At 40.5% G+C, this 25,270-nt stretch overlaps 2 protein-coding genes across 2 annotated transcripts in view; one reads left to right on the top strand and one right to left on the bottom strand.

Moving 5' to 3' along the window:
- Positions 1 to 25,270, bottom strand: part of RAB3C (RAB3C, member RAS oncogene family) — a 645,683-nt gene that overhangs the window by 415,178 nt on the left and 205,235 nt on the right. The window lies entirely within an intron of this gene.
- On the top strand, positions 8,342 to 14,451 carry PLK2 (polo like kinase 2). Its single transcript, XM_047729415.1, has 14 exons — positions 8,342 to 8,833; positions 9,398 to 9,505; positions 9,650 to 9,766; positions 9,968 to 10,097; positions 10,328 to 10,415; positions 10,885 to 10,980; positions 11,089 to 11,287; positions 11,380 to 11,527; positions 11,887 to 11,984; positions 12,293 to 12,422; positions 12,666 to 12,906; positions 13,029 to 13,158; positions 13,421 to 13,531; positions 13,666 to 14,451. The coding sequence occupies exons 1-14, from the start codon at positions 8,564 to 8,566 to the stop codon at positions 13,855 to 13,857; spliced, it is 2,058 nt and encodes a 685-aa protein (XP_047585371.1). The 5' UTR covers positions 8,342 to 8,563; the 3' UTR covers positions 13,858 to 14,451.

The raw sequence follows: 25,270 nt of genomic DNA, 5'->3' as shown, positions 1-25,270 counted from the left end.
ATCTGTGCGGTAACCCACGGGAAAATCTGTCTAGCAGCCATCTGCCTAATGATTTCATCCACCCTGATGATTCTTAATACAGCCTGTTACTTCATCTGTAGTTGCAGAATGGTGATTTCCTCGTCCTATCCATTCTTTTCTGTATGTATTAGTTGGCTTTCTCCTGTAAAAATATTTCCTCAGCATCAGAGGCAGTGGGTAGGGGGCGGGAGGGAGGAGAAATTCGATGAGGATAGTCAAAGGTACAGACTTCTGGTTGTAAGATAAGTACGAGGAATGTAAGGTTCACCATGATCACTACAGCTGACACTGCTGTGATATACACAGTGCACACAGTGGAGTTTAGAGGCCATGGCCCCTTTCCCACACAGCTAAAAACTGTGTACAACTTTTGACTTCCCCAAAACTTAACTGCTGACAGACTGCTGTTGACCAGAAGCTCTACTGGTAAGACAGTCAATCAGCACATATCTTGTGGGTTGTATGTATTGCAAACTATATTCTTACATAAAATCAATTAGAGATAAGGCAATGTTATTAAGAAAATCATATGGAAGATAAAACACATTTATATTACTGTAGTATATTTGCCCCCCCCAATCCCCTGCATATAATTTCAAAGCCACGCTATTCAAGGGTCACCTATTATGAAACTCAACAGAATTGACAAATTCTGAGTTCTCATTAGAAAAGAAAAAAAATGTTCTTTTCTCTTTCTTTTATTTTGTATCTAAGTGAGATGATGGATGTTAATTGAACTTATTGTGGTAATCATTTTATGAAATTTGTATGTCAAATCATTATACTGTGTACCTTAAACCTATGCACTGCTGTGTATCAACTATACCTCAATAAAACTGGAAAAAATATCCTCATTAACTGGGGTTATTCTGTTACCTTGAAGTACAAAAGTAAGTTAAGATTCTCCTTATAGGGGCGCCTGGGTGGCTCGGTAGGTTAAAGCCTCTGCCTTCGGCTGGGGTCCTGGTCCCAGGGTCCTGGGATCGAGCCCCACATCGGGCTCTCTGCTCAGCGGGGAGCCTGCTTCCTCCTCTCTCTCTCTCTGCCTGCCTCTCTGCCTACTTGTGATCTCTATCTGTAAAATAAATAAATAAAATCTTTAAAAAAAATAAAATAAAGATCCTCCTTATAATTACCAATTTTCAGAATTAGGATTTGGTGGAATAGTCATCTCCAATGTGGGCAAAGAAGTTTTTATTTACATATTGAATTTTTTGAAAATATAATTTTGGCCTCATGAATTTTTATGTTTCAAGTGTACTCATCAGTTATATTCATTATTTTTTTTTAAATGCAGGTTCATTCAGACAATAGAGGTAGGAGATACTTTTTTTTTTTTTCCCAAATCTAGAGTTTAGTGCTCACTTTGTCAGCACATACTCTAAAATCAAGAGTTTAAATTGACATTTGTCAATTCCAATTTGGCTTACGGGGTTTTCTTTACTTCTTTTGATTTTATACTCATTTCTTAAAATGAGAATTTATTTTAATAGTAACATAATCATTTATTTGCTTTAGCTCTGTACTATACAGAAAGTGATTTCCAAATAATAATATCAATATTACCATTAACAATAATACCACTGACTTTGAAGCTCTTTTTTTCCCAAGAATATAGTCTTCCTAGGGTTTTCAGCAAGAATACCATATTCCAGACATTTAAAGTAGTTCTTTCTTCTGTAGGGGTATGTTAAATTTTGATATACACTTAATATGTTTCATTTTAAAATATTTCAATTTTAGGGAATGCTTTTTTTGAGTGTGTAAAACATTTACATGACTCATGATTTATATAAAAGCATACTCCGAGAAGTCTTGCTTCTACTTCTGCTCATTTAACACTGTTTATGCTTCTACCCCCATCCCTAAACAATATTTTCACTAGTGTCTGGTTTGCCTTGCAGTTTCTTACTGAAGGTATCAGCAGATATGTCTGTCTTTCTATATCCAACTACCTATCGACTTATCTACCTATATATACATATATTTGTATCCACACACTTTTATTTCTTTTCCTTTCTCACACAAAAGGTAATGATTGCTTGGAATCTGCACAAGGCTCACTGAATCACCCGGAGGTTGGGCAGAAACAGAAGGGCCTGAAGAAGACTGGGGTTTCACCTTCACCCACTGCAAGCTCAGGTCAGAGACAGCTAGGATGTTAGTGACCGAGCTGAATTTTATCTTAGGCTGGGGGTACTTGAAGGAAGAAACAACTTTACAGTATGTTTCATTGTCATGCTGACTAGGAAGTGATCTCCAGTTGAATGTGAGATCTTCAAATAGAAACATCTGGTTGGTGCTTGTAAAGGAGAGAAGAGATTAATAGGTTTCTGAGCCATCCACCTAGAGGTGATCATTGGATTTATGAGAATGAATAAAGTCTGCAGGAGTAAAAAGAGAGAGAGAGTATAACAAGTAACTATTTTTTTTTTTTTAGAATAGCCAATTCAAATGAAGACATGCATACACCTGAAGATGTTTCAAGGTGTAATGGGGGCAGACTGACAATTTCAAGGCAATCAACTTATAAATTCTTTCCTAAAACTGATCTGCCTGACAATTCCCTGTCTGCAGGTTCTCCTTTCCAAATTTCCTTTCACAACTGCCTGTCTCCCATTTTACAATAAGAGAGCGTATCTCTCATCTGCCCATCGTCCATCCATGCATCCCAATACTCAGAATTTTACTCTTGTTCATTTCCTCCAGGTGTAAACACCTCTGGAGCACCCCCCACTCCACCATGAAAAGGGAAATATTGAGACTGCAGAGCTTCTGTAAGAAGCTTCTTCCAAGTGGCAAAGCTGAGGCAAGACCTCATGTCACATCTTTTCTTTTCTTTTTTTTTTTTTTTCTTTTCTCTCTTTTTCCCCCTCTAAGACTTGGAATTTAGAAGGAATATGGTTATCACAAAGACAGGTATTGACACATTTATTTGAGTTAGAACACAAAGCCAGTTTTCTGACTGCTCAGTTTGAAAGTGAAAACACTATTTGCCAATTAAACTACACAGTGCACATCTCCCACAAAATGAAAATGCAACTCTCTAGTTTTTGCAAAAATGTACTTAAGGCATATGTATAACAACCACTGTTTCAGATATCATATTATTTATGACCCCAATCTTAATAAAAATTTACCTATCAACTTAAAAATATGTGGGGGGGGGTTTACATAATTTTCAGAATTATTTTATTAGTAGGTTGACCAAAAATCTAAAGTCCTGTGAATGAGAGGACCTGAAGAAAGAGAAAAGGATCAGAAAGAGTGAGGGCTTAGGGAGAAAACCAGAAGAGAAGGCAGACGGGACTAGGAGTCAAGTATGATGGCAAAGAAGAGGGACAATGAAAGTGCCAAATGTTGCAGAAAGGTCAAGGAAAATAATAATTAGATAGTAATATTTGTGAATGAAGTTTCTGCAGGTGGCATAGAGTTAAGAGTCTGTTTAGAACATTCAAAAAGTTGGGCAGTAGTGATGAAAAAAAAAAATAGAATACCATGTACAATAGCATCTAGCCAGATCACTGGGGTTGAAATGACAGCCAAAAGAGCAATTCAAGATATGAGACACTGAAGACTATTGAGAGCAGCCATCTGTGTGGGGAGCAGAGGGATGATGTCACTACTTGGATGATATGCCAAGAAAGCCATAATAGAGGAGTAGGGGGGAAGACCACTTCAGGATGGTTGCTCATTGTATCTTTTGAGTTTTTAAAGTATAATCTTACCAATACTGCCTCCTTTAATGTTTCTATGTTTTTCAAATTTTTAACAATGAACAAGGAATAGAGAAATTTTGTTTCAAAAATAGCAGTTAAAAAAAAATCAAAGAAGATACAGATAAAAAATGTTATCAACCTACAGCAAACTAAAAAGTTTCTGCATGGCAAAGAAAACTATCAGTAAGGTGAACAGGCAACCTACGAAATGGGAGAAAATACTTGCCAACCACTTACCTGATAAGGAGTTAATATCCAAAATATGGAAGGAACTCATAAAACAAATAACAATAAACAAACAAAAAACCCCAAGACATACAATTACAAATGGGCAAAGATCTTGAATAGACATTTTCCCAAAGATGTACAAATGGTCAACAAGTACGTAAAAAAGGTACTCAACATCATTACTTATAAAGAAATGCAAAACAAAACCAGAATGAGGTATCACATCATACCTCTTAGGATGACTTCTTTCAGAAGGACAAAAGATACCAAATGCAGGCCAGCACATGGGCAAAAGAGAGCCCTGTACACTCTTGAGGGAAATGTAAACCGGTACAACTTATGTATAAAACAGTACGAAGATTCCTCAAGAAATTGCTAATAGGAGTATAACATAACCCAGAAATCCCACTTCTTGGTAAATATCCAAAGGAAACAAAATCACAATCACAGACATGTTGGTACTCCCATGCTCACTGCAGTATTATTCATGATAGCCAAGGTACAGAAACAACTTTAGCATCCATCAGTGGAGAAGAATGGATAAACACAACGTCACTGGCAAATATATACAATGGAATATTATTCAGTGATTAAAAAAAAGGAAAAGAATATCCTGTCATTTGTGACAACATAGATGCATCCTGAGGACATTATACTATGTGAACTAAGTTAGAAAGAGAAAGACAAATACTGTATGTTCTTACTTATATCTGGAAACTAAAAAAAACAAAACTCATAGCAGAGAACAGATTGGTGGTTGGCAAATGTAGGGGCCAGGAGCACAAAATGGGTGAAGGGGATCAAAAGATACAAACGTTCTGTTACAAGATAAATAGGTCCTGGGGATGTAATGTACAGCATGGTGACTACAGTTAATAATACTGTTCATAAATTTGAGATTTGCTAAGAAGGTTGATATTAAACTTTTTCATCAAAAGAAAAAAAAATCAAATGATTTATAGTGATGGAAACTTACTGTGTTCACCATTTCATAATATTTACATATATCAAATCAACATGTTATATACCTAAAATGAATACAGTGTTACATGTCAATTACATTTTGATTTTTTTTAAAGATTTTATTTATTTGACAGAGATCACAAGTAGGCAGAGAGGCAGACAGAGAGAGAGGGGGAAGCAGGCTCCCTGCCAAGCAGAGAGCCGGATGCGGGGCTCAATCCCAGGACCCCGGGATCATGACCTGAGCGGCAGAGGCTTTAACCCACTGAGCCACCCAGGCGCCCATATTTTGATTTTCTTAAAAAAAAAAAAAAAATCTTGGGAGCGCCTGGGTGGCTCAGGGTTTAAAGCCTCTGCCTTAAAGCCCCTCTGCTTAAAAGCCCCGAGGTAGACTTTTTGTATACAGTGTGTGTTATGGGCTGAGCTATGTCCACCCAAAATTCATATATTGAAGCCCTAACCCTCAGTTTCTCAGACTGTGAAGGTACTTGGAAACACGGTCATGAAAGAGGTTAACTAAGGTTAAAGGGGGCATCTGGGTGAAACCCTAATCGGTCTAATTTCCATCCTTATTACAGGAAATTTGGGCATACGAGGGGACCCCAGGGATGCCTGAGGAGTGCACAGGGGAACCACCACGTGAAGACACAGCCAGAAGGCAGCCATCTGCAAAGAGAATCCAGGCCTGCCCACACCTTGACCTTGGACTTCCAGACTCCAGAACTGTGAGAAAAATTTCTGTCCTTTAAACCACCTGGTCCATGGTAATTTGCTAGAACAGCAAATGGAAAACTCATCCAGTGGGAGATGGGGATTTTACTTTGTTTTGACATGGAAAAATCATTGGTTCCAATTCTGTTTACTGAACAGTCCCTCCTTTCCTCACTGATCTGTCATGACTCTTTGGTCCTCTATCAAAGTGCCACATCATATGGGCCAATTTGTAGACACTTTATTCTATATCTCCCACTGATCAGTCTATCCCTGTGAGAGGGCTGTGTTTTCTTACTTGCTACAGCTTCATTGTAAGTCCTGACAGCTGGTAGGGAAAGGCCTCCCACCTTCTTCTTTAAAGGGACTTTGCTATTTTTGACCACTTACACTTTCCTATGAAGTTTAGAATCAGCTTGCCAGGTGTCACTAGAAATCACACTGGGATTTTAACTGTATCTGCATTAAAGCCAAAGAACCGCAGAGTAATGATATTTTGTAATTAAAGAATGATCTCCAAGGGAAAGTACTTCCTTTTTGGATCCACGGATGGCATGGACTGAAATCCTGGTTCTGTCCACGTGGTGGCACCACAAACCGAAAAATCTGATTTTCGCAGTGGGCCAGAGGCTCTCAGAACACACAATTCAATGTTCACCTTATTTAGTAAATACCAGAACGGTTTGGAGGGTAGACCTGAATTTCATATGGAATATTCCACAGTCCATCGAGTGAGGAAATACATTTGGCAAAAATACAGACAAGAGGATATGGTAACTAAAGACGTGAAATAGTAATGAAAAATACCCTGACAATCTGTGCTTCACAGTCCTTTTCTCTCAGAAGGCCATAGACAAATGAAAAAGTTCACTATCCACCAATAAAAGAAGGGTGTGGTGTAAAATGCTCTTGGAAGTTCAGGTGGTCTTTTCTAACCAGCAAGCCTGAGGCAGGGTAGTGAACAGGTCTGCATCCATCTGGGGAGCAAAGGTCACCCCCAGGGTTATTAAAGGGGAGGATTATGTAAATCTTCATTTCTACCCCCACCCCCACCCCCCTATCAGCCCTGATCATCTTGGGAGTGAAGTCTACTTTCACTTAGGAGAAACATGCCTGTGCTTGCCCTCAGCTGTTCAAAGAATCAAAAAGCCTTTCCCTTTCTACTCAGTAATGCCAGTGAAGCCTCCTTCCTCCCTTAGGCTGGAAGTGTTTGACACAGAATGTCTCTGAAAATGCTTGTTTCATCCATGCCGTGGATACCTCAGCTTGGTAGTGGGCTGGAGGAAACCCTTTTTGTAAGTACCTTCCAGGGGTTCATCTAACCCAGTAATGTCACTAGCATTGGCATTTAGTATCAAAAAATAGTTGAGCACATCTTGTTAACTGGGACAAAAAGATGTGTCTACCGCTCAGTAACATACCTTGGGTGGTCTCCTAACAGACACATGGAACCGTTCACTAAACCCCTGTTTCCTCGTCTGTAAAGTGGGAACAGCAGTATTTCCCAGTCAGAATCGTTGCAGGATGACAGAGGCATTTCAGAAACCTATACACGGTGCCTTGTACCCTAGCGCTCAAGAAATGTTAACACTGTTGGCACTAGAGCAAGATGAAAAGGTGTTCGTGGGTCAGCCAAGATGAAGAGTAGAATCTGGGACTGGGAACTGAGCCATGTTGTGGCTCATTAGCCTCTGATCCTCCCTTCATGCTACCAATGCCCCTGCAGGGGAGGAGGCCTTACATTCCCTCCCCCAGCACCAGGGCAGCCAGGTGACTTCCTGAGCCTTTAAAGGACTCATTGTGCATAACCCCTTCCAAATAAGAAGTGAGAGATGACTTCGATGGTAAACCATAATTAGCGCCAGGAGCGCTTTTAACACAACTTACTGTCAAACAAGGCCGGTGTCTTTATTAACCGCTGCCCGCTCAGACCAGTGCCTGCACTTCTGGAACAGCCCAGGAGATGACGGCCTTGCTCCCCAGTCCTAGAGCAGCCTGAAGGGGGAAGACTTCGCCAGGGCGCGGGCTTCCTCTCCAAGGTTAAGGGCCTGACCTCCTACAAAGACCCGCTCTAGAGTGATCCGCAGAGGTGAAACAGGCCTAAGCGGGACTCGGCAACAGTCACACCAGGGTCTGGGACCACCTCATTTAGAAGCGGCGGGGAGCCCGAAACGCTTAGCTCTGCAGGGCTACCTCGCAGCCCCAACCAGAAGCGAGCTGGTGGGGTAAAAACGCCGGGAAGCAGTGCTGGTTGGCGGCGGGGCCGGCGGGAGGCAGCACCGAGGCCTCCAGACGGCAGGGTGAGGCCTCACGTGCCTGGGCAGGGGACTCCGGACAGTCACACCTGACTGGAGGCGTGAGGTTGCGGGGCGGTCAGGAAGGACCGTGCGGGGGAGGGGACCTGCGTTAGCAGAGCGCCCGGCTGGCCTCCCACACCTCACCGCGGGGACACCCGGCGAGCGGGGCGGGGCGAGGGCGGACTTGAGGGAGGGGCGAGGGCCGGGCGCTAGCCTTCGGGTTTCCATTTCAAACCCAGACCCTCGGAGCATTCGAGGAGTGAATGGGGTGGCGGGGACCGCCGCACCCCTTTGCTGGCCTGCCCGCGGCGGCGAGCCCTCCCCGAGGTCGGCCGGTCCCCGTCGCCACGCTGGTCGCCAGCGGGACGCGGCCGGCCAGCTCCGACCTGGAGACCGGCGTCGAGCGCTCAGGCGGCCGGCGGGCGGGGCGTCGCCCGTGACGTCGCATCCCGTTTGCATTCTCCGCCCCTCTCTTCGCCGTATATAAGACTCGGCCGAGCGTTCGCACTCTCACAAGTGTACGCGGACGTCGGGCGCGGGTTGCTGTTGGAGGCGGGGGCTCGAGGGCAAGGGCCAGCTCGGACGAGTGTCCGCACCTCGGAGGTGCCTGGCCGTGAGGCGACAATGGAGCTCTTGCGGACTATCACCTACCAGCCGGCCGCCAGCACCAAGATGTGCGAGCAGGCGCTGGGCAAGGCTTGTGGCGGGGACTCGAAGAAGAAGCGGCCGCAGCAGCCCCCCGAGGAGCCGCAGCCGCCGCAGCCCCAGGGGCAGGGACAGCCGGCGGCCCCGCACCACCATCACCACCACTCGCACTCGGGGGCCGAGATCTCGCGGATTATCGTGGACCCCACGACGGGGAAGCGCTACTGCCGGGGCAAAGTGCTGGGAAAGGTGATGAGCGGCGGGCGCCCGGCTTCCTGATGGGAGGGAGGTCTGCCGGGTAGCCCCCGAGCCGGCTGGACCCTGAGTCCCAGCGTCTTGGCTTCTCAGGGCCCTCCGATCTCGGCGGGACGTGGGTGTTCACCTGCCCTGCTCTGGCTTTTGTACGCTGACAGCGCCGGATCGGCTTTACATCCTTAGCCACGGCTCCAAGTGCCTCCCGCGGCCCAAAGAAATTGATCGTGAGGCCAGAAGCGAGGGCTGTCTGCTCCAGTCCCTAGCTTCCTCCACCTGCTCCGCAGGGAATTTTCCTGACCGGTCTCTTCAGACATTATTTTTCATCTCCCTGCTCCCAGCCCCCTCCATAAAGCTCCTCTTTGTAAAGGGAAAGGGGAACTGTTTCACTGTTTTCAGGAATGCTTTTCCTTTCTTAAAGGAGGTTTTAAAAAGTACAGAGCACATGTCTGTCCACCCTTACTTCCCCGTAATTTTGCTTCCCTAATTTAAAAAATATTTTTTAAAATATCTGCTGTCCATTTTTCTGCCACACTCAATACTGTCTCGGCTTTGTTTCAGGGTGGCTTTGCCAAATGTTACGAGATGACAGATTTGACAAACAACAAAGTCTATGCTGCAAAAATTATTCCTCATAGCAGAGTAGCTAAACCTCATCAAAGGGAAAAGGTGTGTATGACTGTTGACTAAAGTATTTTCTTTGTGTGCAGGGATGGCCCTTCCCTGTTAAGAAAATGTCTTCTGCATGTGTAAGCAACTGGCTTACGGAAGGTGACAGGAGGCTCATCAGCCTTATCTTGCTTTTTCTTTCAGATTGACAAAGAAATAGAGCTTCACAGAATCCTTCATCATAAGCATGTAGTGCAGTTTTACCACTACTTTGAGGACAAAGAAAACATTTACATTCTCTTGGAATACTGCAGTCGAAGGGTAAGCTTTAACTCCTGTTTGAGTCCATTTACTTCCCCCAAACTGAAATGGGATTCAGATTGTGTTTTATCTGGGATTTTAGCTGTGGTGGCAATTATTATATTGCAGTGTTAACTTTCATCACTCAACCTGCAAAAGGAAAACTACTGATTTTGATAACTTTGTTTGACAGATTCTCTTTTTCCCTTCTCCTCTTCCTAGTCCATGGCTCATATCTTGAAAGCAAGGAAGGTGTTGACAGAGCCAGAAGTCCGATACTACCTCAGGCAGATTGTGTCTGGACTAAAGTACCTTCATGAACAAGAAATCTTACACAGAGATCTCAAACTAGGTAAGCCCTTTATTCCAAACACTGACTTTTGCCTTAAAGATAGGTGTTTTCTCCTCTGTCTTCCTTGTTATGTATTAATGTTCTTAATTGGGATCTAGCCTATGCAATCTCCTTTTTGAATCGGTGACTTTCATAGTAAACACCTGATTGCCTGCCTCCAAAGAATGTGTGTGTATTCGGTTAGAACATTTTTTCAAGGGGATTCAGGTTTTGTTTTGTTTATCATCCAGGGAACTTTTTTATTAATGAAGCCATGGAATTAAAAGTCGGGGACTTCGGTTTGGCAGCCAGGCTGGAACCCTTGGAACACAGAAGGAGGTAAGAGTCAGAAAGATACATCCTGACAGGATTTTACAAAGATGCCCTTATTTTTTTTCCAAATGTTTTGGAGAAGGTCCATTGATACTAACATCCACAAACCATGATAATGTTAATCCATGGAAAGAGTAAGTGCCCACTATGAAGTATGCAGAGTACCTTACGCCTATGGGTTGATTATGAAAGAAATTTGTCTCATATTTGCCTGATATGTTACACAAATGCTATGCTGTATTTGGTCTCAGTTGGTTAAAAACACTTTGTCATGTAGTTGAAGAAAACTGCGCACATATTAAAAAAATTATTCACTCGGTCAAATGTTAATTGTTGAGATGCCAAAAATTAAAAAGTCAAATTTTTCTAAATAGGAATTAAATAGGAATACAATACTTCAGAGGTTTTTATCCAGAGAACTAAGTGTAGACAGTAGGACCATTCTTAATGAGATCTTCCTGTTTTGTTTTTCCAGAACAATATGTGGTACTCCAAATTACCTCTCTCCTGAAGTCCTCAACAAGCAAGGACATGGCTGTGAATCAGACATTTGGGCCTTAGGTTGTGTAATGTAAGTAAAGGCACCAAAATTATAAAAAAGCAAATTTGTATTTAGAATTTAACAGTTGAAGAGAGTTGCTTTGTTACCATTCCTAAAGAAGTGTTCGTTTGCACACAGGTATACAATGTTACTAGGAAGACCCCCCTTTGAAACGACAAATTTGAAAGAAACTTACAGGTGCATAAGAGAAGCAAGGTATACAATGCCATCTTCATTGCTGGCTCCTGCTAAGCACCTAATAGCTAGCATGTTGTCCAAGAATCCAGAGGATCGTCCCAGTTTGGATGACATCATTCGACATGAATTTTTTTTGCAGGTTGGCACGTTTCTTATGTCTTTTTATTCTGTGCAATTGATCACAGTTATTCAATCAACTGGTTACTAAAAATCTTTTCTGGTACTCCACAGGGCTTCACTCCAGACAGACTCTCTTCTAGCTGTTGTCATACAGTTCCAGATTTCCACTTGTCAAGCCCAGCTAAGAATTTCTTTAAGAAAGCAGCTGCTGCTCTTTTTGGTGGCAAAAAAGACAAAGCAAGATATATTGACACACATAGTAAGTTATAAGACTTCTGCTTTTCTGTATCCAGTATTCTATTTAAATTTGATAATTTAGTTAAAAGAATGTTTTTATGTTAGCATAACAGTTGGTATGTTTGAATACTGTTAAACTTGTTATAGCATGATAAATCTGCACTGCAAAATGGGATGGATAGGGTTTTTTGTTGTTGTTGTTGTTTTTCATACACAAAGTGTGCTTCTTGCATAATTGCAGCTGATGGTAATGATAAAATGCCGGTTTTGCCTTGAATGCTCATAAGCTGGTTATTAATGCAAAAGGAGGAAATGTGGCTAGCTCTCTTCCTACCTTGTTAGCATAGACTAATGCTCATAATTCTTGTCTTTGATTTACAGATAGAGTGTCTAAAGAGGATGAAGAAATTTACAAGCTTAGGCATGATTTGAAAAAGACTTCAATAACTCAGCAACCCAGCAAACACAGGACAGATGAGGTATGCTGGAAAAGAATAAAATAGATTTAAACACTTTGTATCATTCCTGCTCTTTGCTAATCATCATATGGGTTATGATTATTACGATTCAAAAATGTTTAAGTTTAAAACTTAAAGCTTTTCTTCCATCCATTTAAAAGGAAAGATTTTGTTTTTCATTTCAACAATGCATGCACTCGAATCCCTGAAACACCTTTTGCGCCCATTGCTTTTTGATCAGCTTTCCCAGCAATTGCCACAATCTCACCTTAGCCTAGAATTCTCAATCTTAAATGAATTGTAGATGCTTGACTCATTGTCTTTTTTAGGAGCTCCAGCCACCTACCACTACAGTCGCCAGATCTGGAACTCCTGCAGTAGAAAATAAGCAGCAGATGGGAGATGCTATTCGCATGATTGTCCGAGGGACTCTTGGCAGCTGCAGCAGTAGCAGTGAATGTAAGTAGCTGTCAGTGGCATTTTACATGGAACTATCAATGCCAGTGCTTAATACTAAGTAAGTGGAGTCCATTTGTTTTGTGGCCCAATTTAACATAAAAGCAGCAAAATCAGAGGATTTGGGAAAAGGCAAGGAACAGTTTTGAGACTTCTGTCCTTTGAAGTCGTGGAGGGAAAATTAGCAGCCACCAAAGCCCAAGGTCTTATTGTTAATTATTTTATATTTTTCCCCTGATTTTTCAGGCCTTGAGGACAGTACCATGGGCAGTGTTGCAGACACAGTAGCAAGAGTCCTTCGAGGATGTCTAGAAAACATGCCAGAAGCTGACTGCATTCCCAAAGAGCAGCTGAGCACTTCCTTTCAGTGGGTCACCAAATGGGTCGATTACTCTAACAAATACGGCTTTGGGTACCAGCTCTCAGACCACACTGTAGGTGTCCTTTTCAACAATGGTGCTCACATGAGCTTGCTTCCAGATAAAAAGTAAGTACATCCAGTTAATAAAATCCTGCCACTTCTTTAGTCTTGCACTAAAGAAACCTAAAAACAGTGACTAACTGCTTCTGTTTTGTTTCTCTTGTCTCCCTATGATTCCTGTTCTTCAGAACAGTTCACTATTATGCAGAGCTTGGCCAGTGCTCTGTTTTCCCTGCAACAGATGCCCCTGAACAATTCATTAGTCAAGTGACGGTGCTCAAATACTTCTCTCATTACATGGAGGAGAACCTCATGGATGTAAGTACCTCCTGGATGTGGCTTTTGGGCAGTGATATCTGAAGTGTAGTCCATAGATGAGTAGCATCTGCACAGCTCCAAAGCTTGTTAGAAGTGCAGATGCTCATGTCCTGCCCTAGCTCTACTGAGTCAGAATCTCTGGGAGGCGGGACCAGGAACTGCAAGGCCATTCCGATGCCCACCCAAGTTGGACAGGCATATGGCTAGAAGAACTGGAAACTGCAAAATTTTTATGGGCACTTATCCTCCCAATTTCTTCTAGGGTGGAGATCTGCCTAGTGTTACCGATATTCGAAGACCTCGGCTCTACCTCCTTCAGTGGCTAAAATCTGATAAGGCCTTAATGATGCTCTTCAATGATGGCACCTTTCAGGTAAGTGAAGCTTTCAGCAATGTGTGTATTTAGGTCACAAAAAGTGGTTTTTATCCAGCCATTTAATTGTTGGGCACAGTTGTCTAATTCTTGAATATTTAGAGATGTCTAATGTCTATGTCTCCTTTTGAAAGGTGAATTTCTACCATGATCATACGAAAATAATCATCTGTAGCCAAAATGAAGAATATCTTCTCACTTACATCAATGAGGACAGGATATCTACAACGTTCAGACTGACAACTCTGCTGATGTCTGGCTGTTCGTTAGAATTAAAGCATCGAATGGAATATGCTCTGAACATGCTCTTACAGAGATGTAATTGAAAGACTTCTTGAATGGACCCTATGGGACGCCTCTTTTCCACTGTGAGATCTACAGGGAAGCCAGTCAGATGGTCTACAGCATGTTGAAAAAGATGGACAGGTGGTGGTACGAAAACAATTCCTCTAGGGCCTGAAGGACTAGATGGAGCCAGACCAGGCTGAGGCATACAGTTCTGAACTTTGGACGATCTGAGAGTGAACCAGAATGCAGTTTTCCTTGACGTACCTGTTTTAAAAGGTGTTTCAGACAATTTTGCAGAAAGGTGCATTGACTCTTCTCTCTGTTGAGAGCATTTCAGACAGAGGACTTGGAACTGTGAATATACTTCCCAAAGGGGAGGGAAAGGGAGGAAGCTCCCATGTTGTTTAAAGGCTGTAATTGGAGCAGCTTTTGGCTACTCAACTGTGAACTATGGCCATATGTAATTTTTTTTTGTTAATTTTTGAAGACATTTGTGGCTGGAAAAGTGCATTCCTTGTTAATAAACTTTTTATTTATTACAGCCAAAAGAGCAGTATTTATTATCAAAATGTCTTTTTTTTTATGTTGACCATTTTAAACCGTTGGCAATAAAGAGTATGAAAAAGCAAAAACAGCAGTCTCCTGTCTTTGGTATGGTGCATCACTGAATTGCAACATTCTTTGATCACGGATTCTTGGCACTCTTTGGCCTGACATCGAGTATAGAAGCATGCTAGAAAGTTAGATTTTTTTAGTTGTTGTTTTGTTTCTTCTTTCTTTTTTTTTTTTATTTTTAATTTAGGAAGTAAATCCTTAACATCTGAAGTACAATCTAACATTTTTGGGTAGATCTAGCTTGAGAAGAGAAGATTGTAACAAAAATACTACTCTTGTTAATAACCAAAATCTAGCACTCCTACTAAATCCACAGCCAATTTCTCTGAAGTATTTCCTTAAAGCTCATTTAGCTTGGAGCTGAAAGCCAGAGTCATCCTGTGTAAACAGACCTCTGTTATGTGTCAGTAGGTACAGGAAGCTTATCTTAATATGGGCAAAACTCTATGCTTTATAGTACTTGCACCACCTAAATGTATTACTCAGCTTAAACCTGCCTAAACACTTCCGGTGCCGCTGGCACTACTAAGAACACCATTCAGTAGTGGGAAGCACTTTGTAAATAAGTCATTTTATTTTCCTTCGGGTGGGTGCATGGTGGATGAGGAATGGTCAAGGAATCAACCTATGGTTTAAGCCCATCATTTACACTGTCCAACTCTCCAAGAGGCCAATCTGAGATTGTTTTTCAGTGGGATCTACTCTTGGGCAGGTATAAAAAGCTGCTCCTTCTGTTAATCTGAACTTCCAGTGACCTGTATGAGATGCAAATACGTATCTGTTCAACTTTAATCCCAGTAAGGAAAATACTGTCCTGCAAAAAGCAGCACCCTAATATATTAGGCTCTGTGGACACTGGAGTCCTGTACTAGTATAGAAATGTGGGTGGTACTTTCACATTTTTCTAAAATTCTTACAAACACTGTACCTGTTCTACCTTGTTAATAATTCAGTCACATCTGGGGAATTTGTTAGGGATAGTTAACAGGTCCCAGAACTACTTGACTGGCTGGAGTTCTCTGGTCACCTACACAACTTCACCGTGGTCAAAGGGCTTATACTCATAGTGAAAGAATACTAGATAACTACACTGATAGGGAGGTGTGCAAAAACAGGATCTGTTTCTATTTTTACGAGCAGAGGAAAAAATAGGAGTTTGCAAAGAGCAAGAAATGGTCTTTCCTTGTGAGTTTCACAGTGTACATTACTTCACATTTTCATAAAGTATTTACCTATTCACTCTTGAACATCTACTGTGTGCAGATCCGGGCCTGGCACTGGAGATGCAGGATGAAACCGAGCCTCTCCCTGCCCTCAAGGAAGTCCCAACACAGTGGAGGAGACAGTGCATTTACCTACTAATCTGATAAGTGTGCCATGATATTATGATAAAGGTATGTATGCACTGAGTGTTGTGGGAACCAAGAACAGGTATCCTAAGGAAGGAGCCCCAGGCATGGGGTGGACTTGGAGAATAGATTCCAGAGAAGAAGACTGTCTCTTACTGGGTTTAGAAAAATGGGTGAGGGTTAAACAGAAATGTGAGACAGGGAAGGGCATTCTAAGCAGTGGAAGTAACAGACGCAGATGTCAGAGAGTTTGCGAGAGTGAGTGTGTGGCTTTGAAGCATCACAGGTAAAGGCTGGAAGAAATAGATGTGATGTGTCCCACTGTGTCATGCCAAGACATTTAGGCTGCACTGAAGGCTATGCGTAGTTACTGAAAGAACTTAAGGAAGAAAGTGACCTTTTATTTTAGTTTTACAAAATGTGTTCTAGGGGCATAGGTAAAATGGGTTGCGAAGAAGATGGAGAAAGACAACCCAAACAGTAGAGAGATTAATGGTGGGACCCAGGTGAGAAAGGACAAACTGAAAAAGAGCATACAGAATTAGGCAGGAAGTATCTCCTTTAGCCTATCTGAATCCCAGGCCTGCCATATAGTAGTGAAATAATGAATGAATGAATGAATGAATGAAGACAGATTTGGGAGTGACTTAGCTGATCTTAACAGGATTTGGCACCGGACTGAGTGTGCAGTCTGAGGGAGTGGGTGGGGGTTGGGATGACTGGCTGAGCACTCAAGGGGAGGTATCATGTTGTACTATGGGGCCAGTAACTGAAATAAATTAGGAACATAAAAGGGAGAACCACAATATTCAGGAAAATACAGTGAGTATAGGACATGTTCAATTAGACTTGTGTGAGGACATCAGAGGTCCAGAAAACAGGGGAGAGAAGCAAGATTTGGAAGTAACCAGGTTTGAAGTAATAGGAGTAGATGTGAGCACATAGGATGGTGAGTCTCTTTCATCCCCTCTACCTAGATTCATTCTTTCTTTCTTTCTTTCTTTCTTTCTTTTTTTTTTTTTTTTTTACTAAGTCCAGCTATATAAAATGTGACAGTGTTGATGAACCTTTCCAGTGAAGGAAGGAGAAGAAATTCCCAGATAAATTATACTTTCCTATACAAAAGGCCCCTGAATTCCATAAAAACAATTCCAAATAGCAGATGTGCTTAATGAACACCTTCGAACCTCAAGAATGTTTCTGTTAGCCAGCCCAAATCCTGGCAGAGTATATGCTGAGACAAAAGGCAATTTTTAAAGATGAACTTGTTCTGATGCATAGTAACAGCTACCTTCAGCTAACTTCAGTGTGGCCATGACAGGAACCCAGATCCCAGGTTATCTGACATTTACTGCTTTTATATCTTAGTCCCCTCAGCCCTTCAAGAGCAATTTTTGAAAGTAACCCTACGTTTGCTAGGAAAGAAGCACACTCCAGTGGAAATGGAATACAGCCATGTATTAACAATGTGATCCCATAAATACCTGACATCTCTCAGCTTCTGCTTCCTCATCTGTGGAGATGATCATAAAGCACTTGCACACCAAGGGTGCTCAGCAAATATTTGCTCCCTTTCTTCTTCTGTTTCCCCTACCTCCTTCCACACCCATAACAGCAGTAACCCTGGTTACCTAGGGAAGAAACACCTGACTCATTTTTCCCCTTCCGGTCTCTCTCTGTCAGTCATGTCCAGTCAGGAATACAAAAATCATTTTAGCGCTTCCAAAGAGAAGGAATTTAATGGCAGTCATTGGTTATAAAGAGGAAGGAAGAGCCTAATGGGAGTGGGGGTGGGGGTGGAGGTGGGGGGGGAGGATGAGGCAGTCCAGGAAACCACTACTATTTCTGTGGCTGGGAGAACTCCCGAGGGAAAGCGGTAATAATGCACTTCAGAACTGGGGCTCTCCGGCAGAAATCAGAGTTCCGGTTACTGCCTACCAGGGGTCTGAAATCGTGAAACAGAGGTAGTCACGACTTGAGATGACTCCCGCACAAATCTGGCTGAGAAAGAATGGGGACAAAATATCCTGGATTCTTCCTTCTTTTTGCCCTTCAGTCTCCTACTGAACAAATGAACTGGAAGCCAAGGGAAAAGGAGCCCAAAAAATGTAGTTGCAGGGGTCATTCTTATATTGTAAAACAAAGCAGGGAAAGAGCAGGGATGCATCTGAGCTTTAAAAGCCCAAGAATGACCTACCTTTCTTCTTCCTTTTGCCTTCCATTAATTTCATGCCCATCTGTACCTCTTCTTTTCGTCAGTCAGTCCCAAAGTGACCAAAGTGCTAAGAGCTGTGGTTCTCTAGGCAGGAGGTTGACAGGCAGTAGAAGCTTGGAGGAGGAAAAGAACAGGGTGAGGGGCGGGAATCATTTTGCTTTAGGTCTCTGTGACTTGAATCATCATCAGACCTTTTTTACATTACAGGGATTTTAATTTAATGAAGATTGGGTGACTAAAAATGAGTAAGATATATTTTTTCATAAGGTACACAAATCAGTGTTGGTATTTTATAGCAATTCCATGTATGACAGAGTCAGTATATTTCTAAGTTTTGAAATTCTTCTATAAACAGAAACCTGTAGATTTGATTTTCTTTCTTCTTGACTTGCAAGGGATTCTAGGCTGTATAAGCTTAGATTCATGGTTTGTTCTAGCACTTCTTTATGCCTTATTAACTTTAGTAATGGAAAGCATCTCTGTTTGAATTACCACAATTTAGTTATATAGAGAATTCAAATTAAAAAGTTTAACTCCCATATGCAGTGTTGGAATCTAATATCATGGTTCATCAATGTTTGGAATTCAACTGAAAAGGATATATGGATTTTGCCCCTGGGATTAGCTTTATAATACAGTTATATATAAAATGAAATTGATTTTAATGATTGAGGTACAATAACTTCACTTCCAAATTAAGATAAAAATAACAAATTAACTGAGATATCTCTGCTACAAAATACTGAATTATTAGATATTTTAACCTGACCATGTGGGTTACAACAAATTTTATCTTTTAGGCCTGTAACAAATTAGTACTAGAGGAAACCAGGCAGCAGGCCTAAATGAAATAAAGTCAACAATGCCTGTCTTTTGTACTGCTTTGGAATCAATGGTAACAAAATAACCTTTAAAGCCAGGATCATACCAAACATGCCAAAATAATTTAACTGGAATATCGATTTATTACCTGATTTGTGTAGTCCTACTAAACAGAAAGAATGTTAAACATTCAGGATTATGTGAATTTCAAAGAACCTTAGAATGACATGGAAGATGTTTAAATATTTCAAGAGCTAAGGAAATGCAAAATCATAACATGGGATACAGCTGTCTGGGAGAGCCAGGGCAGACAGAGAATTAGATAACGACTTAACTAGCAGTTACTGAGAACTGGTTAACGACCAGCTCTTTGGGAGGCTGGGAGAGCCTTGATGTGTTGTGGCTGCCAGTTTCTGTGCTATAGGTATTTTCACCTTGGCTGATTTCAAGCTACCAGTGTGATGTCACTGAATGTGGAGTTGGGAGATGCGCAGTAGCACCTCATTAGAAAGTATTTCCACCACACAGAGGGAGTAGATGTAAGTAACTTTAAGAAATAGATAATATTTTTAAGTAATATAGTAAAATAATTAGTGATGCATTCTGAGTATTCATTGCTTTTGTTTTTAATATAATTTGGAAGCGATTTATATAATTTAATTTTAATAATGGCTGTGTTTAATAACTGGTTGGCTTGGACAATTCCTAATTCCTGAAATTTTAGCCATCAGTTCTCATGAGCCGGCATAGGCTAGCTCCAGCACAGCAGTGGTAATGACTCAAACATAGGGATATAGACTATATGGGCTCTGAGCGATGTTCTGAGTAATTTATAGGATTTGAAAAGTTCCCTCAACATCTCCAGTAGTAGTGTAGTATCTTGCTCTATATGTATAGCTGTGTGTTGTAAATAATAGTTTAGCTAGCTTAGCTTACAAACATTGTTTAGATGACATAACAGTTTCTTTAGTTGTGAAATATCTCTTAATTATAACATTTACTATTAGCCCCATAGGTATTTAAGATAATAAGAATGAAATTAATATTTTTTGTTAAAGAATCTCTACATAGTAGGCCTAACATAAGAACTATATGTTAGTACTACAAATATGTTAGTGTTATAATCCAAACTAAAAAGTGAAATTTTAGTAACATATGGATTTAGAATTTTAAGATGAAAATCTTAGGATATTTATATTTACTAGCATAACGTGTGAGAACTTAAATATCTCAAACCTGTAAGTTTACTTTGTTCAATTTATTTTTATTTTTATTTTTTTTACTTATTTGACAGAGAGAGATCACAAGTAGGCAGAGAGGCAGGCAGAGAGAGACTGGGAAGCAGGCTCCCCGCCAAGCAGAGATCCTGATGCGGGGCACGATTGCAGGACACTGGGATCATGACCTGAGCCGAAGGCATAGGCTTTAATCCACTGAGCCACCCAGAGGCCCCTACTTTGTTCAATTTATAAGAATGTTTACATACTTGGGAATTCTTGATGATACATCAGACAACTGCAATATAATATTTTAAAAGAAAGTCATATATTTATAATTGTAACATAAAAGACTTAAGGGAATTTAATTTTTAAATTGGATCATTTATTAATGTCTCTTTAAAATATTTTATTGAAGCATAAAAATAGAATCAATTTTTTTTTTAATCTTTTATTTATTTGACAGAGAGAGAGATCACAAGTAGACAGAGAGGCAGGCAGAGAGGGGTGGGGGGGGAGCAGGCTCCCTGCTGAGCAGAGAGCCCAGTGTGGGGTTCCATCCCAGGACCCTGAGATCATGACCTGAGCTGAAGGCAGAGGCTTAACCCGCTGAGCCATCCAGGCACCCCTAGAATAAATTTTTAAAGCTAAACTTAAAAATGCAAAGAAACAGAAGTTTAAATACATACGATTCAGTGTTTTTAAAACCACATACACTTCTGAATATAAAAGTCAACCTCAAGAAAAAAATCTCATTAGCAAACTGTTTTCCTGGGAATTTGTATTTGAGGATGAAGATCAATACTTCTAATACGAATATAGAATTCCATTCTAGAATTATGCTTTGAGGATATGATTTGATCCAAGAGCTAGGAGAAATGAAAAGGGAAGGTACAATCTATATAAAGGTTAAGGAAAAACTTAAGAGCCCAGATTGGAAATTGATAGAGAGGAGACCTTTGTTTGGAGCATAGAGGGTTTCAAAACATTTTCAAGGAGTTATCACATAATCATCGGGAGCTATAAAAACAAAGTTTTCCAACTTCTTTTGAAAGACTTCAAGATTAGGAAATACAGGATTTGCATCTCTGCATATCAACAAATAGCTGGAGCTGACTGAAGGCAACTGGTGGAGGCAAGCCTTCTCTATGGTCCTCACCTGCCTCCTCCACCTTTTTGTTCCTGTAGATATTTGAATATGAGCCCTATTCATTGTCAGGTGAAAGTTAAAGGGGACTTACCTATTTTCAAATTCTGATTACAAAAGTTGGCTTCATTTCTACAAAGTATATTTTGGATGATGTGGGCAAAAGTATGTGTTTCACCAAAACCTGCCTTCTGAGATAAATTTAAGTGTTACTGGTTTTGGTGGCTGTTAAGGGTTCAAAAGAGCTAAAGTGAAATGAAGGACTAAGTTCTGACAAAGACCTACCACAGTCTTTATAAGCTAAGGGCTTCACCATAATATGGGACTTCTTTCCCTCATGGATTCCTCCTTGATCAACATAAGGAGATTAAAGTCATCTCACACGTAATTCATGATGAAATTTGAGATTAAGGGGAATTTGGAAAGTTTAGTAGACTAGGAATAAGAGATCATGCCTCACTTAATTGGACTGTTGGTTCAAATGCAAATTTTAGTTGGTGACCATAATCTAGTCCCACTGTCCTTCTGTAGGTTTACTAATAGACAATACTAATTCTGAAATATCTGAACTTTGTGGGTCAGTAGGGGTAATCTGTCCATTCCTTTTAGCATATTGTTAGTGCAACAGTCATTAGAGGTGAAGCAACATGTATGCTGAAGCTGCAGCAAGTTCTCCCTGCCACACATGGACTTGACCTCACATATTCTCTGATGACCTATCTCCATGTTTCTACTCATTATCCTGTGGGTATGCCTGACAATTTTGCTTCAGAGAAACTAAGGATTAAACTTCAAAGGATGTTCTCAATACAGATTAGTCACAGGGAAGGGCAAATGATGAAAGAGGCCCAAGAAAAGCACCAGGCTTTTTGGTTTTATCTAAATAATATACTTTGAGTTACAGCAGTTACATTTTCTTCAAATTTCACTTGCCTGCCCAGACTATTAAAGAAACAAACTATTAAAGAAACAGAAAAACTTGTGAATTTTATGGAATCTGATATGTTCCTCTCAGGCTTTCCCTTCCCCAGAACTACACACACACACACACACACACGCCTTAAGTTAAAGCAATGTAGTCAACAATAATCTTTTTTACTTTAATACAGTAATTCAAAAACACATGCATTCCTAAAAACAATGAAAACCAAGAAGACCTGAACATAAATATGTGAATTAATATATTTTCAAAGTCTTCATATATGAAAAATTATTTAACACCAAAGAAAATATACAAAGTTACACTTTCCGTTTAAAATATAAAACTTACGGAGCACCTGGGTGGCTCAGTTGGTTGAGAATCTGCCTTTGGCTTAGGTCATCAACCCAGGGTCTTGGGATCAAGCCACACATCTGGCTCCCTGCTTAGTGGGGAGTCTGCTTCTCCCTCTGCCCCTCCCCTGGTCTCATGCTCTAACATGGTATGACATGACATGACATGATATAACGTAACATAAAATAAAATAAAATAAAACTTAGGACAAAAATCAGTCCTACAAATAAGAAACATTTGTGGCTAAAATGAAAACAAAAATAAACAAATTATAAAAATATATGATAAAGCAGGCACCACTTAGGATTTTAATGAGATATACCAAGCTTGACACAACTGGGCCAAATGCTTACTGAATAATCATGAATAATAACATGGTGCTTATTTTTATCTGCCATACAATAAAAAAATTATATTAGAATCTATTATGTTGAACAATATGGTATTAAAAATATTTGACCATTTTTGATCTACAAAAGGCAGTTCTTTTTCTTTCTTTTTTTTTTTTTTTAAAGATTTTATTTATTTGACAGAGAGAGACATAGGGAGAGAGGGAACATAGCAGGGGGAGTGGAAAGGAAGAAGTAGGTCTCCTGCCAAGCAGGAAGCCCAATATGGGGGTTGATCCCAGGATCCAGGGATCATGACCTGAGCCGAAGGCAGACTCTTAATGACTGAGCCACCCAGGTACCCTACAAAAGCTATTTCTTAACGCTCAGAGAAAAAAACAGAAGAAAAATGAAAATATAAGTTTTCTCCCATATTTTAGTATTATCTTTATTAATATTTCCTTGTGCATATTATTTCTCTGGTTATCTGATTTCAAGGATAATACCCAAATGTGAGAGCAATTTATTTTCTTATGACTGACAAAGATGAAAACAAATCACATAATGTTTCCCACATTTCAAGTCCTCTGTTGATTTTTTTTTTGTTACAGTCCCTTCTCAACTATCTTCAAAAAAATCTCCCAATTAAAAAAAAATTATTTATTTATTTGACAGAGATAGACTCAGCAAGAGAGGGAACAGAAGCAGGGGGAGTGGGAGAAGGAGAAGCAGGCTTTCCGCCCAGCAGGGAGCCCAATGCAGGGCTGGATCTTAGAACCCTGGGATCATGACCTGAGCCGAAGGCAGATGCTTAACAACTGAGACACCCAGGTGTCCCCAAATTTCCCAATTTTGTTCTAGGGAATGCCACTTCTTCGCTATCACACAGTTCTTTTGGTATCATAAAATATTCCCTGAAAAAAATCTTCGCTGGCAAATTGTTTTGGGAAATACTAGGTTAAATAAATTAAATAGATTTTTTAAAAGTCAAGACTTCTCTGGAACTAATATGCTATATCGACACTGTCAATCTCCAAAAGAGTAATAGCATATAAAAATTTTTCCAGGAGCACCTGGGTGACTCAGGCTGTTAAAATTTGTCTTCAGCTCAGGTCATGGTCCCAGGACCCTGTGACAGAGTACTGCACTGTGCTCTCTGCTCAGTGAGGAGTCTGTTTCTCCTTCTCCCCCTCCCCCAGCTCTTGCATGCAGGCACTGTTGCTCTCTCTCTCTCAAATAAATAAATAAAATATTAAAAAAATAAAAAATAAATAAAAGTATTTAAATTTTTCCCCCAAACTTACTTGCCCTGGTACACTGTTTTTTGAATTAACTTTAAGATCACAAGGAATATACTTTGGAACATAGTTTGTCAACATATGTAGTAATTGTCCTTGATCACACAAATTTACTTTTAAAAGATCTTGAGTCTGTTGGGACAATCTTTACTGAAACAAGGAATTTAACACCACTCTGACATCCTAGTTCCAGAGCCCTTAGCTACTTTTTTTATGTGTTTATTCAGTAAAAAATTCTTCCTTTTAAAAAGAGAAATTTATGGCCCTGGAATCAAGTGGATAGCCAGATAGCTAGTTTAACCTTGCAAGGCAGATAGTCCATCTCCAGATAATAAAGAGGGGCAAAGGGTTGGCTTTTACATATTTCTATCTTTATGGTGATAGAATTGAAATGCTTTGAAATAAATTTTAGTCCACTTCCACTGTGGTTTGCAGAAAACATTCTAGATTTGGACAAGAGCATGCTGGTGGTTGCTGATACTGAAGAGCAGAGGTGGAGGAGCTGTAAGGCCTCCCGTTCCCTCTGCCGCCTCCTGTGGAGAACCTTCCCAACAAAGCATGTCAATGGTTCACACAGAATATACTGGAGCAAGGTTTTTAATTAAACTTTACATTTTGACACGGTTATATAAAGGCAAGCTTTAGTGGATTTACCTTAAAGGCATCATCAGGAGAAAGGTTATATATTCTCAAGTGACACAAAAACAATTCAGTCAAAAAAAAAATCAGGAAACCTGAATTGAATAACTCTTACACTTCTCCTGAAATATAATTACATAGTTCCAACACTCAACTGAAGAGGGCCCTTCGGTGTTCACTACATCGTTTGGAACATGTGAGAACTATTGATGAAACAGTCCAATTTGTTTCTTAATTACTGAACAGTAGCGTACTGCTAAAGATATGATGTGTGTGTGTGTGTGTGTGTGTGTGTGTGTGGAGGGTGACCACACAAGTCAGTTTACTTGGCGAAGTCTTGGTCATGCCTTACCCAAGTCAAAAGCATCTGGATTTAGAATATGAAGTATATGGTTACCCTATAAAATATCCTTTGGGATCCCACAAGAATGTAGCTAAGACACATCCAGCATGACCCACTCTCATGTTACTACACCTTTGGTTTCCATTCTTTCTTCTATGAAAGGTTAGGTCAATATCTTCACCTTATTGTTATGCCTCACTAAAC

The sequence above is a fragment of the Lutra lutra genome, chromosome 5 (assembly GCF_902655055.1).
Source record: "Lutra lutra chromosome 5, mLutLut1.2, whole genome shotgun sequence".
Lineage (NCBI taxonomy): Eukaryota > Metazoa > Chordata > Mammalia > Carnivora > Mustelidae > Lutra > Lutra lutra.
The sequence above is the reverse complement of the archived record's forward strand: the minus strand, read 5'-3'. Positions and strand labels throughout refer to the sequence as shown.